This window comes from Protopterus annectens, chromosome 6.part0 (assembly GCF_019279795.1).
Source record: "Protopterus annectens isolate FY-2018-M chromosome 6.part0, PAN1.0, whole genome shotgun sequence".
Taxonomy (NCBI): domain Eukaryota; kingdom Metazoa; phylum Chordata; order Ceratodontiformes; family Protopteridae; genus Protopterus; species Protopterus annectens.
The window spans coordinates 1,667,190,102-1,667,205,117 of record NC_056737.1 but is presented as its reverse complement, the minus strand read 5'-3'; the positions used below and the strand labels follow the sequence as shown (position 1 = coordinate 1,667,205,117).

Genomic DNA, 15,016 nt, shown 5'->3' with positions numbered 1-15,016 from the left:
TAAATAATGAGGCATTGTCGAATGTCATGGCAAGGATTTTCAGCTCAATAAAATCAATGGGCAGTCCTTATTAATAAACTAAAATATTAAAACACTCTTGCATCAAAAGCTGTATAATTTGGAATTGTATTTCAAAAGTGGTCAGTATATACTCTTTGTAATATTGCCCTTCCTGTAACAAGCCAAATTTGGGCACCAAGTGTCAAACAACAAAATTAAAATATTCAAGGGGACCCTCTTCTCCTCTTATTTTCAACCTTTTCTCAATCAGAAGTGAAGGGGTATGTGCGAACACTGTCTTATTAACATTGAACTTTCCAAAAAAGAAAAAGTTTTTTTTCCATAGCTACGTTTCTCATAACGAAGCTAAAAAGACTGCACAGCTTTTGGATTAAACCTTTGTATCTTATCTACGTATGTTTTGACATTGGCAGACAGAAGCGAGACAGATGTACTAGATCATTTAAAACATTCAAATGATTAAAAATATGCTCAGTGCTACAGCTTGTGACCGCCATCCTACTGATAGATATCCCTGATGAAAATATTGCGAAGTAAAAATTTTTCCTCCACAAAAACATCTTTAAAGGAGTACATATGATACATATTCTGAGACTCAAATAACAAAAAGACAGATGTGAAATGCTGAAAGATCTTAATTTCAAGAACAGATCTTTTATATATATATATATATATATATATATATATATATATATATATATATATATATATAAATATAAAATGAAATAATGATACTACTGCCATTACACAGAAGTTTACAAATCAAATGACAAATGTTGAAGATTTCTGCATTGGAATCTATGTTATAAGCTTGGTGCTCCTTATGGACAGAAAAGGTTTAATTTTACAGGAATATATACCAGTTGAGAAGATGTCTAGGGGGTGGCATAAATCAATTTGCTGTTATCAGAAAGGCAGGGAAACTGGCCAGTGTTTGCACCATGCTGTCCATGGCCCAAAGCTACTTCAGTATGGGTGCATTTGTGTGTTAATGTGTTGTTACCTGTAAACCTTACTGGAATATTTGAACCAGCACTGCGTTTAAGGAGTTCTAAGTCAACAAAAAATGCAGGCTGCAGATGATAGCATGCATCTCCGATTGTGATGCATACAGGGAAATTCTGCTTGAAGCTACATATATTGAAATCTGATGACAGTACAAATAAGTGTACGAGCTAACTCCAGCTGTGACGAGACAAATAAGTCAGCAGAGGGAAAGAAGCAAGAATATGTGCAAAGGCTAAAAAAGGATTCGAACTGGATAAAATAGTGAAACATCTTAAAATAGGAATCTCTGGTGTTCATTCACAAATAATGATTCAGCACTTTCTGCCTCCTACTTGCTCAGAATTATCATTGAGCAATCTACATTATCTTCTGGAAAAGGGTGCCAGGCTTAACTGCAAGTCACTTAATTAACTATGTGATGTGAGGATTACCTGGTGAAGTATGGAAGTAGCCTCATCTACATTTGGGTTAGGGACCTTCAGAAAGAATAATTCCGAAGAGAAAGAACAGTTCACCTGCAGGAGGCTTTAGGGTCTTGTGTAAGCCCCTTCTCCTTACAACTCGGAGCCAAACTTAGTCTAGCCATGTGCGAAGAAACCCTAAGTATGGGCTCATTAGTTGCAAGAGCCAAAATAACATCTTGCTCCGAGGAAGAGATTTCCTGCTAGCATCACATTCGTAAAATGGAGAAATGAAAAAGATGAAGAAGCACTCGTAGGAACTCTAACACTAGTGACAACTTGTACACAAGTATGTATGAGCTTCTCCAGCTATTTTTCCACTTTGAATCCTTATTTAGCTTTTGCGCTCTTTCCCCCCAAAAACAAGCTTGAAGACAGCTCAAATGTTGCAGCATTCAGAGACATGAGCCTGCTCTAAACCGCTGCCACAGGGGAGTGTTTATCTTCTGGGATGATTTTTGCCTCATGCTTAGCATTTTTTTTTTTAATTCCTTATATTCCCTTTTCACATTTTGAAATGCTAAAGTAAAAGTAAAGCAACAATTCAGCTACAAGAAATATAACTGCAAACATTTACTCTCAACAGCTTGAAATATCCTTATAAAGCAATACTATATATATATATATATATATATATATATATATATATATATGTGTGTGTGTGTGTGTGTGTGTGTGTGTGTATATATATATATATATATATATATATATATATATATATACACATATACACACACACAAACAATTTATATATATATATATATATATATATATATATATATATATTTACACACACACACACACACACACACACACACACACACACACACACACACACACACACACACACACACACAAGCTGCAATGATTAGCAAATTTACAGCAAACACCAAAAGATCAAGTGGCAGCTGACTGTTATGAAACTACTTGCTCTGTCAGAATGTCACTAGGTCAAGGGAGGTGAACAACAGTTACTAACAAAGAAAAATTGGAGTGAATGGATCTGAAAACAGGCAGCACTGTAAAGGCAGGAGCGTAACAAGTGGAAAATAAAAAAGAAATTCAACAGAAAATACTAATAAAAGTACTGGCAGTCTGAGACCCTTTTCTCTCACCATACCAAACAATGCATGTGGCAAAAAGACATACCTGGGAATTCATGAAGGGGCCGGCAAAAAGGCCCTGCTCCCACAAAGTGGTATTTTGAGATGCAGAGGCGTGTTAGCCAGGAAGAGGAAGGATTTCATTTTCAACTGATCTGCACATCTCTGAACTGCAGTTACTACTGCAATGTTGAGCTGAATATTGCAATAGTTATCTGCTGCTTGTACAGGCACTGCCACCCAGTTACTCTCTCTCACACATACAAGTTCACATTCAAACACAAATACTTGCACTCCAGTCCCTGTACCTGTCTGCTCTCCAGTGGTTTGTCCCACCTCCTGATCCTCATTAATAGTTTAAGTGCAGCTATGGCCTTGGTGTCTAATGTCCACCCCCCTATCCCTGTACTGCTGTTGGTGCCATTATAGCACTTGCGTTTACAGTAATCCCGGATGTCTAGTGGCTTCCTACTAATTCTCATTCTGCTTCAGCATTTGGTGAAATGCTGTGTTGACTACAGCTATGTGGTGGGGTTGGCTGTGCTAATCTACATGGCTGCGTGATTTCTTGAATTGCTCAATATGCAAATGTTTTCCTGGAATCAATTCTGGGGAAACGGTGCACAGCTAATTAGCATATACCCCTCTCCTGGACTGCCTCATTAGCATTTAGCAGTGCTGTGGAGCCAGCCCTCTGTGGTGCTGCATTTCTTCACGTTAGAGAATCATGCAACACCATATTAAAAGGTTGTTCCCGACTCCTAAAAGGCTGCCGCATCATGTACATGAAGGTCTACACACTGCAGTACCTTTATTGTGGGTAAAGGGAGCAATCGGGTAGCCTAGGAAAGTTTTGATTACCAGGGTAAGTCTTGCTGGTCTTAATCTTCTGGGTAACAAAGGTAGAACTTCCAATATTAGATAACAGTACTCCACATAGCCAACTTTTTTTTTTTAATTTACAGCACTTATTCGGTTCTTTTTTTTATGTATTACAATTTGTAATATATGTATTTACATTCACATACTCTTAGTCTGATGGGGCTTACCCGTTTACAGCAAAGGTGAATGCAGAAAAAACTTCCTTCAATAAAACATAGACAATCCAAAAAAATACACAAGTAAGGTAAATATCAAATGATGCATAGATCCATCAGTTACCTTAAAATACAATCAAATGCTAAAAACTGATCTTTTTTTTTTTTTAAATCCAGTGTTCATGTGCAGCAGCCACAGTATGTACAACAGGGTAAGTGGTCAACATACAAACAGCATTGTACCGAGTCAAAAAAAAGTCTGATCAACAAACTGATAAATAACCAACTTTCTTGTGAGAACTGGTTGCTGTTGAGTAGCTGGCAGCATGCAACTTACCTCCCAGATGTATGCTTTGTGATCACTTGAGCCACTAACCAAGAACTGATCATCAGGACTTACACTCGACTTGATGTAAAAGGTAGAGTTTTGATGCCCACTGAATACTGCAACTGTAGCATAAGAAAAATACAAATATTTTCAGTTTTGTACCTCTCAGCTGCTACTAATTCTTCAATAGTTTGTAGTTCTGCGATTAAAAAGATAGGACTACAATCACTAAATTTTAAATATTATACATACCTACTGATCAGTGCAACATGTCTTATTTTAATAGTTTCCTGGGTGACTGTTGTCATATCTTCATGGAAAACTATACGGGGGGGGGGGGGGGGGAGCCTTGCAAGACAGTGAGTGTAGTTCTGATATTTTCTATGCGGAAGTGATGGCAACTAGGAACAGATCTTTTGAGGAAAGGTAAGCAAGTTCCAGTTTTGCTGCTGGCTTGAAGCGAGAGCCAATAAACTTTTCTATAATAAAATTAAGATCTGATGTGGGAGACAGATCTTTAAATGTAGGTCTCAGATGGAAGGCACCCCTCAATAAGGTTTTGTAGACTTTTTTGTGATGCAAAAAAGGAATGATAAGTCCTTACTAAAAAACAAATATAGTTGGGAGGGTGGCCTAATGGTTAAGGTGTTTGCCTTACAAACACAAGGTGCAGGGTTTGAGTCTCACAAGGGATAATTGGCTAGGCTTACAATAGCCCGCAAGGGCAGTTAGCTTAGTACTAATCTATGAATCTATGAATCTATGAATCTATGACAAGTGTACAATTTTTCAGGAGAAACCAAAACCTCTAAAATATCTTTTCCCAGCACTGAAGAACTGCATGAAAAGGAGAACTTTAACCATTTGCTCTTATAAAACTTTTCTTGAAGCCGTCTAGATTGCTGTCCAGATCTGAGTTTCCATGGATTGGTAGGATGGATCTCTTGCGATAAGTGGAACTGAAGGAACCATGTCATTAAACTGACGGACTGCAGGTCCAGATGAGGCTCGCCAGAGGCATGAGACAAGATAGAGTAGAAATAGAAGACTTGTCTCCCTTTTGATTAAAGGAAACCATTTCCCTTTTGATTAAAGGAAACCAGCAATTGAAAATAGGTCCTCCTCTGCTTCAGTATTACATATCTGCTGCTTTTAAGCAACAGACAACAGCTGGAAACCCAAGAAAAAACAGTTGCAATATATGAGTGAAGGGAGGAGCTCCAAAGATACCTGACTGGACCGACCCACAGCCACCAGACCTACTGTAGCAGTTTATGAACAGGATCATTTAAGATTAAATACTTTCATCTCACAGTTTAATTTGTTTTTGCTTCACATGTATGGACATGCAATAAGGTTATCTTACAGAATAAATTGTGTTTTTTACTTAAACGTTCACTCAAAGTGTATAAATAAGCTGGATAACAGACATTTTATAGACGAAAGAGTCAATACTTCTGGTGGGCAAATGCATAGAGTTATGTGGGCCTGAGTGCAACAGAACCATTTGAAGTTTCTTACTCTCCTAAACATACTTGCATTCACCGCCACACAATCGTTTCAGTATTAATGATTAGAAAAGGCACAATGACCCTGCATCATATCAAAACAATAATGCAACAGATTCTTTGAAGATAAATTTGGTAAGAATTAAATTTTCAGGTCAGAAAACTAAATTACCAGCAAGTTCATTGTTTCATATTACCAACTTGAAAAAAATTAATGCACTTTATGCCTTTGTCTATGACCCAGAGCTAATTATAAAAGTTTAGACAATGGACAGCCTACTTCCTAGGCTTCCTGTGCTAGCTGTATTTCCCCAGGAAGAAGGCCCAACCCCAAAGGTATTAATGACTCGTTTAACCATACCTCATTCAACTAACTATGCCTTGATGCAAAAAGGCATCACATGCATCCCAAGGCCGTATCTGAACATATCTCGCAATGTTGGTATGTATTTTTAATGTACTCACAGTACAGTCACTGCATAGTGTTATAAAGCATAATAAATTAAAAACAAATTAAGCTAAAGAACTGACCAAAAGACAAAATGAGAACTGCACCTGTACTAAATTCTGTGGAGTATAAGGAACAAAAATCAGAGAAAAATGAAAAAAGAACAGCAATGCATCGTTATAAGCAAACTAAGAAAGTTTTAGGAATGGCAAAAAAACAGCATGGTTGAAAATAAAAGCAAGCAGTACTGGTTCAGAAAGGAGGAAAGTATGAATCTAGAGGTTTCCAGACATGTGAAATAACTTTCAGAACCAGCACAATAATAAGTGTGTAATTCAAGTGTTCGGTATATATTTCTCGAAGGTACAGGCCAACACGGAAGGACTGTGGCTGACCAAGTTCACAGATGACTGCAAACTGGGCGCCATAATCGACTCTTCAGCCGACACAAGCATCCTCCAAAAGGGCCTCATAGAAACAGACAACTGGTGCCAGAGCCATGGCCTCAAGCTAAATGACAAAAAGTGTATAGTCATCCCCTTTGGCAAAAACAAAGTGCCCACAAATTACCACATAGGTGGTAATCCATTAAGTACAGAAGAAGTAATAAGGGACCTGGGGACCCAAGTTGATAGCAATCTCTCATTTGACAACCACGTGGCCAAAGTGGTTAGAAAAACATTTTATATAGCCCACCTAATCATGAAGGGATTCACATCTAGATCAGGGGAGGTCATCGTGCCTCTTTACTCATCCCTCATCAGGCCCATAATTGAGTACAATGCCCCTTTTGGGATGTACCTTACCAGACACCTGCAGCAACTGGAAAGACCCCAAAAGTACCTCACCAAGAGGATCAAAGGGCTCAAACAGATGCCATATGCTGCCCGGTTAAAGAAACTCCAGCTCTACTCAGTGGCATACTGCCTGCTCAGAGGCGATCTGTGCCTGACGTATAAAGCCATGTCCAACCCGGAATTAATGGACATGCTGCACCTCAGAAAATCCAAATCCCATCGAGCTACGCACACAAGAGACTTGAACCTCAACACTGAAATAAATAGGACATGCTGGAGGGACAGATTCATAACCCAGAGGCTTCCTTCACTCTGGAATAAAATCCCAGTCCAGGTTAGGCAGAATCCCTCATTGACTCTCTTCAAGAGGAATCTTGATGAGTGGATGGGAGATCGTAGGTTTACCCCGGGTATCACTTCTGTGTCACTGTTAGACAGAGGCACAGTATACTAACCTCGAAAAAGGGCATAGCAAAATTAATTTAAAATGGGTGGCAAAAGCCAAACACACTCTGGCTAGGCTTATAAATGCACTAGGGCAGATAGCCTAGTATGAACCTATGCACAGAAAAAAAGACAACTGGCATGTCTATCATGGAGTGACAGGAAGAAAGATGCAATTTAGGTGAGATCTAAAGCTTAGTTATTAGTTAAAGAAATCATCAGGAAAAAAATGTCCTTGTATACGATTTGTCTGATCATAACTGTACATGCAAAACTTACATGCACATTGGGTTAAGCTTAGTACTGGCAATGTTAGAAGGGAGTTAGAAAATATATAAAGAAGGCGTGGTTTACCAAGATAAAGACATAGTGAACTGAACGGCAGCACAAAGAAAATGGATTAGAAAAAGGCAAAATGAAAGGGTTAAGAAATACACATTTCTTTAACATTGTCTTAAGAATGTCCCATATATGAATGTTATAAAGAATCAGTTTACAATAATGACTGTCACTGTACATAGTTTTGATTATATGTGCACTGGTTTGGATTGTGTTTTTTCACTTATGTAATTATGGAGCTAGTTTTCCCAGGATTCTGCTTAAAAAAAAAAAAAAAAAAAAAAAAAAAAGCTACACCTGCTCAGACTTTTGCAATTAAGTTCTGTCACCACCATTTTATGCAAACATAAAACTTACAGTTTATAAAAATATTCAACATCATTCTAAAATGTGTAATTCACTATGACATATTAAACACAGCATCTGCTCTTGCATATAACATCCTTAGTGGTTGCCCATAAGGCAGTCATGGTAGTTACACTGCTGCCAGCATCCGCCATGGTAGTTACACTGCTGCCAGCATCCGCCATGCGGACACCTGAAGTCAACTTGGCATGCTGTAAATGCCATACAACCAGAAGTTGGATAGCGGATACATTTTGTGTGCGCGCGTGTAGGTTATCTGGGCAAGCATTTACATATGAACTAAAGTACAACTAACCACTGTAGTTCAATATGTATACTCATCCCTGTGGTGGAGTCATGCAGATATCCACAGAATGTTCTTTGTTATTTGCAAATAGCAGAAAAACATCACCTAATCAGCCAATCACTAGAAAAAAAGGCTGCAAATTAAGTATTTTTGTCTGTAGCCATCATAGGACACATCTATAGAAATCTTTAGGTCTTTAAGGATGAAGGAAGTCACACACAGACACAAATATCTCTCCCTTCTCACCTTATCACACCTACTTAAGGCCCATTCCACCATTTTTGTAAACCAAAGCAGAATTCTATTTCAAAGGCTTTAGATAGCAGAAGACTACATGGACTAACATTTCTGCAACCACAACAGTCAATAGTTTGAGAATTTGGCATTTTATACATATTAGACACAGGGGTGTAGCAAGCAAATTCCATTTTGTACTCACAAGCTCTTAGTGCTACCCCCCCACCCTCTTTGGACACCTAACCCTTAAACATGGACACCTCTCAAAATGCTGCCTCCCCAAGCACTTAATAAACGTAAGTAAAATTTACAGCTGTTCCGCTGTTCCCCCAGTTAAAACCATTAAAAATACTGTTTTTAGACTATCAGTATTGCATCTGTTATTAAAGGCATTCAGTTAGACAGTTGTAGGCACAATATGACCTGAAACAAAGCCATGTTGGCAGGATATCCAGAAAAAAATTTACTCAGAGTACAAAGAGTATGCCTGGCTACACCCTGGATTATACATACCAAATAATAAGATCCAAGACCAACTAGTACAGTATCAGAAAATACCTGGTGACATTTTGGAAATAAAACAAGGCGCTTCACCTACCTGGTGTTGTTTTCAATCCAGCAACATTAAACATATAAATATTGTCATCTGTGCAATTAGCGAACAGGTTGGTGCCACTGGAATCCAGTGTGAGGCTAGAGTAACCTGCAATCAAAATGTAAGCACAACAGACTGATGAAAGCCACTGCTATCATTAACAACATGTAAAATATTGTTTCAGGAAATACAAAGCAAGTCAGAGAGAACAAAAGGCATAATATAAACCTGGACTGCTACAGAGGTTGGGATTTGTACCTGGGATCTTACTTCAGGAAAAAAAAATGTGCTCTTCTAAACTCTAGTACTTGTCATGATCAGTTCTGTTGGTATGGCAAATGTTCCTTCCTTATCTGCATAAATGGTCATTTAATGTTGCAGTCATCATTGGTGGAGGCCAAATTTAATTGGAGCATGGAATGTGTATAAGTATATAAAGATCCTGGTGGTGGTAGAGGGGAATCCTTCAATTTCTATACCACACCAATGTCAATTGACAACTAAAAATTTGCAGCATGCCAACATTGTGAGAAAATAAACTTATTGGATGCTTATATGAAAATAAACTTATTGGATGCTTATATGAAAAACAGAAGTGGCAGTTCTTCTCACTATATTCCATTTTACTCTAACTTGCATTAACATGTTTAACGATCACTAAGATAGCAGAGTATTGAGGAGGCCATATGCATGATTCAAACACCTTTCTGGTATGCACTGTGAAATTTTTAGACTCATGAATCTTACTTCACATGTCAACTACCTGCTGCTTGACAGGAGTCATAGCAAGCTGCGAATCATAGTCACTGATGTCAGCTTCAAGTAGCTCAAGTCTCTTGATACATCTGTTAAGCAAACCAAATATATGCCACAATCCAAACTTCACTTCTTTCAAACATTTCATTATCTCCTTGAAATACAAACAAAAGTTTCACCCATCAATGGAATACTGCTTCAATCACCTGCTGTCTTCTAAACTACCATCTGCACAAAGTTATTCAGTACTTATTAATTAAGCTAATATTTTCATTTTTCCAGCCATCACCACAATTCTATACCTTTGCTAACTAAATTGCCATGGCTTGAGTTGAATCTCTTTCATAAAACCACTGAATATAAAACTGTTTCACCTTAGAACATGGAGCAAACATGGGAGACATGCTATCCTGTCAAGCACCACAAGACTTCTCCACAATAGGTGATTTAATGATTAGGTATCACCCAGGGGTGACCAACAAGTCAGACATTGGGGATATGGTTATTACTGGTCCCTTTGCGAGTGCTTTATAAAAATCCCAGATCCACCCATAACAAGCAAAATGCTATCTTTAACCTGCTAATGGATTTACAGCTAGCACTTTTTGGAGACCTGTCTGGATAAAAACTCCAGTTTATACCTTACAGCTGTAGGGCCCCCAGGGTGTCCCCCTTTGAAACAGTGTCCTAGCCTGGACATGACCAAAAGCTGAGGATATGCCTTCTTTTTGTTCCCCATTGTGCCTAATTAAGTATACAGCCACCATCTCTTCAATATGTCACAACAGCAGCAAGCTGTAGGTTCCTTCTTTTAACGTCCACCAGGTAGTGCGAGGATGTTCTTACAGGAGTTCACAGACTTTCTCATTGGTTCAGTGTTGAGGTCTCCTATCTGATTAGCTTCGGGCCACTTCAACATTTAAGCTGATGACAAGTCTGTGTCCTTTGTTAGGGAATTAGTCTGTATTATGAGTCCACTGTATTATGACGAATGTGGACTTTGCTTGAACAATTTTCACTGCAACCCGTATGTTTAGTTATACTCTAGGCATGGTTTTCCACCTCAGTGTTTCCACCTCTGATGTGGGGATTGAAACCCATTACAAAATCAGGATTACAGCCTTGTTCAGTTTATACCTTCCATGACTGCAGACCATCATTTGGACTCGGTCTTTTCATTCCTCCATACCAGGTAATTATTCTAGACAGTTATGACAGGGAGAGCCACTGGGAAGGGCTGTCACACAGGTAACTATGAGGACTGCTTGTGTCCTCACAGGAATGCATTTGGGGGGGCCTATATACCTCCCCCCCGGGTAGAGTGACAACTACTCATATCACTGTGGAGACTCTCAGACCCCCTTCTCCCTGTGAATACATGTTCCTGTAGACTCATAAAGGCTACCACCAGGTAATGTATAGGCAAGCCAAAAGTCTGCCAGCAGGATGTGCACAGTGATAATACCCCTCTTTTGAGAGATTATGATTGTGTATGCCTGCTCAGCCCAACTCACTACCCCAGGAGAAACACACCCATCATCTCCTGGCAGCTCTCTCAAATGCTCAAGCAGTTAACTGAACTCAAGTAGTTTGGGTCATAGTCAGGACTTTATCCACCTATGCCACTAGAGGTGACATAACCATTTTCAGTTTTAGTTGTCTTAACTCAGCTACAGCCCTCTAACTTGAACTGGTGGTATGCAATACCTTTCAGGCTACAGTTTAAGAAATATGCCTTTGCCATCCACACATTTCCTCTTTCTGTCCCCTGCTAATGGAACAATTACTGGCAGCTTATAACAGGGCCCATCGGGTCTTCTATGGATCTCATTGCCTCCATCTTACGTACTTCCTTGTCCATCTCATGTAAACCAAAGTAAACTGCCAGCCTCCATTAAAAGATAAGGTAAGGGTAGAGGCTGGACCATAAATGGAGATGTGCTGCCCTGTCAGGCAAGTTTAAGATCAATAAGTACTATGGTGCTTATCATATGGAGTTCTTTTAAGTAGTGTTCCTGTCCACAGACAGACTATCTGAACTGACCATCTGTCGAATAATACATTCTCCTTCACACACACAGAATGACTTTGATCAAATGTGAAATGGCTGTTTGACTCTCTGGAGCTAAGCTGGCATTACTAACAATGGTTAGGACTTCCATAATAACATAAGAGGAAAACACAGTCTATACAGACACGCGCTCTTTATCTTGGTGAGAGCTTCTGTTGTCATGTGACCTTGATCTCAGCTCCTTGGTTTCTAGCATGACATCATAGTTGTCAACTAGTCAGGGACAAATCTGAATAGCAATAAGGACACTTAAAATACTAGTTCTATTAACTTGAGACATTTGACAGACTAGGAGAATGTGAGTTAATACACATTGCTGAAGTAAAAGAAGTCTATAACAATAATTATTGCAATTTATTAAATGTAATTCACCACCTTTTTTCGACAAAGGTCACCAGTTTTAGGAATGATCAAGAAGGACAGAGCTAAAATTTGAGTCAAAATCAGGAACATCCCTGAAAATCAGAGAAAGCCAAGAGCTATGCATTCAGCTGTTAACAGTGGCTTAACATTATGCCCAGCAACTCTAATGCTTGCCTGTTTTGATGTGTAAAGTACCTTGATTTATCAAATCATCTTAACTTTGAATAGTGGTGTCTTTCCAACAGTGATAAAGAAGGTCTCAGTGATCCCTATTTTGAAGAAATCTCTTCACGTGGAAGATCTTGACAACTACAGCCTTAAGTCAAACTTCCATTTTAATGGAAAATTGTCACAAAGGCTGTTTTTTTTCACAGTTATTCATTCCAGTCAGGTTTGGCACAGCAATGAGACAGACCTTAATCTGCTTATGAGTGACCTCTTAGTGGAGATTAAGGTCTTTTTTTTTTTTTCTTGGCCCTTCTAGAGCTCTCCTGAGAATTTGAAATTGTGGGCCATAAATCTTGCTTGTCCGCTTATGAACTTCAGAGGGGCTTTGGGGACTGTACTAGAATAGTTGGTCTCTTACTTTCCTGAAAGCACCCAATTGGTCTTTTCTTGCATAAATAATTTCTGTACCTACTGAGGCACCTAGATTTCCCATAGGGATTGATTTTGGAATGTTTGCTATGTTTCATACATCTGCCCCTGTTAGTGGGACGCTTCATTGGAAGAGTTTCAGTATCATTGCTATGTAGAAAATAAATAACTTTACCTCTGCATTCCTCAGGACAATATGTTTATTATGGATTAACTGTGTTAGGATGTGGAATGTATCCAACATTGGCTGAATTATAATCACTTTAAGCTCAACACCTCCTAGACAGAAGTCACTAACATTCTTGCCATTCTGAGGAATTCTTCAAAATTTGTTTCCAACTACCACCATTATTTGTGGCAGGGAAAAATTGAACTCTGCTGGAAAGATAAAAAATCTTGGTGAGGTCTGGTATGAACTGACACTGAAATGCCAGACGTTTTCCATGGCTAGCTCATCTAGTTTCCACTTAAGCTACATTGCCCACATAAAGCATCTCCCTTTGCACCACCTTTATGAGTTATGCATGCCTTTGTCTATTTTTATTTAACCATTTGAAATGTTGGGACCTGCTACAGTGAGTCGCAAAACACAGACTGAATGGCCGAAAGAATGGACTAACATATACCAAGTCCGGGATGCCATTTCTCAGAATACTCCCTTTTCTCTGAGGTACTGTGATCTCAGAGTTGCCATATACAAGATTGGGGGGGGGGGGGTGCATGCAAAAACAGTTTAAAGGAGAAGAGAAATTTTTGAGACTTTCTTCTCCCATGTTTTCAATCTTTTTTTTTTTTCACCCCTGGCTTGTCAGCACTTATCATTTCGAGTGCTGACCTTTTAATAGGGAGCCATATTTTCATCTGTACTACAGAAAATCCTTACACCTAGCACTTACACACACAGAACTTGACTGATTACAGCTGGTGCAGTATATCTGCAGCCTGTTTATTTAACAGTACCTTAAAATGCCAACATATTATTTCAGTAGTTTGGAGTAGACACTAGTTAACCCCATTTATTTTCTTTTTAAAGCTCTCATGCAAGTATATTTAGCTTTGCCCAGTATCAGTCACCTTCATCTTAAACACCTCTGTCCCAAACACACACATTCATTATTTGTATTCCTCATCCCAGTGCTGTTGAAGGTACTAATTGGACATTTAGAATTATTGTGTGTCCATTCCTTTTGCTATCATGTTCCCCACCACTAGAACAGTCTCCTTACAGATGATGACAGATTCTCCTCAATCTAGCTGGTTTTAAGAGGTCCCTTTAGGCAGACCTGTGATCTATTATAAATACTTCAAACTTTACTGCATTAACTATCATTTTATACAGCAATGTCTTTTTTTTCCTTAGGTGTTTGGGTTTCAGTACATTTAATATACTTGAATTTGAACTGCTGTACAATAGATACACCATATCTAGAATAAATAAACACATACAGAACTACAAATAATTTGCATATTTTACTCTAATATAACAAATAGTTTAGAACACCAAGGTTTGCAAGGCATGAATATATTTATCTGATCCTTACTGGGGATCCCCTACACATGGCACTGCCCTTTTTTGTACACCATTCTCCGTTTTTGCTAAAACTGTAATAAACAGTTTTTTTTCAGTAAAAAGGAAAATTCTCATCTATCTGCTGGCAGTGAATAACAAGTCACTAGAGCTGTGTATACCATGCTATTAGGGGGGAAAAACACAAACTACTTCTGATGATGCAGTGTTTCTTGCAACTGTTTCCAGAGTTCTTTTTGAGTGACATATTTGTTTAAACTGATGATCACGCAGGTCATTGAAAACTATTGGTTAGCATATGGTCCACCAGACTAATTTCAGAGAAGGCAAAGCGCCTAGTGATGAGCAGTACACAACTGCAAGTTTAGTCTGAGAAGGCAGATACATTCTGTGAACAAGGAGCAGAGGATCAGCCGGCAAACTACTTGACCAAGAAGTGAGCTAAACCCTTACACTGAAAGTACAAAACTGGAAGGACAGCACTTAGATTATGAATGAAAGACTTTTTTATTCCTTTTGGGAAACGTTATTTTCAAATGGCTAGTTTTTATGTACCTGGCCCTTTCATATAGATCTCTCTTTCTTGAAGTAAATGTCTCTGTGAAATGCAGACTGTGGAGACTGAATGGAAGAGAAGAGTTTTTTCCTAGAGACCGTTTCTGGTTGGAGTGGTTTTCAGGGTTTGCAGTTTGTACGATACAGGGGTAGACTGAAATAAAGCTT

At 38.7% G+C, this 15,016-nt stretch overlaps 1 protein-coding gene across 1 annotated transcript in view; it reads right to left on the bottom strand.

Moving 5' to 3' along the window:
• DTL (denticleless E3 ubiquitin protein ligase homolog) overlaps positions 1-15,016 on the bottom strand; it is a 279,535-nt gene that overhangs the window by 132,104 nt on the left and 132,415 nt on the right. Inside the window, exons 10-11 of the mRNA XM_044075077.1 lie at positions 8,982-9,086; positions 3,968-4,080 (exon numbers count right to left, since the gene is read on the bottom strand). Coding sequence (XP_043931012.1) covers positions 3,968-4,080; positions 8,982-9,086 — 218 coding nt within the window. The remainder of the gene's footprint in view (positions 1-3,967; positions 4,081-8,981; positions 9,087-15,016) is intronic.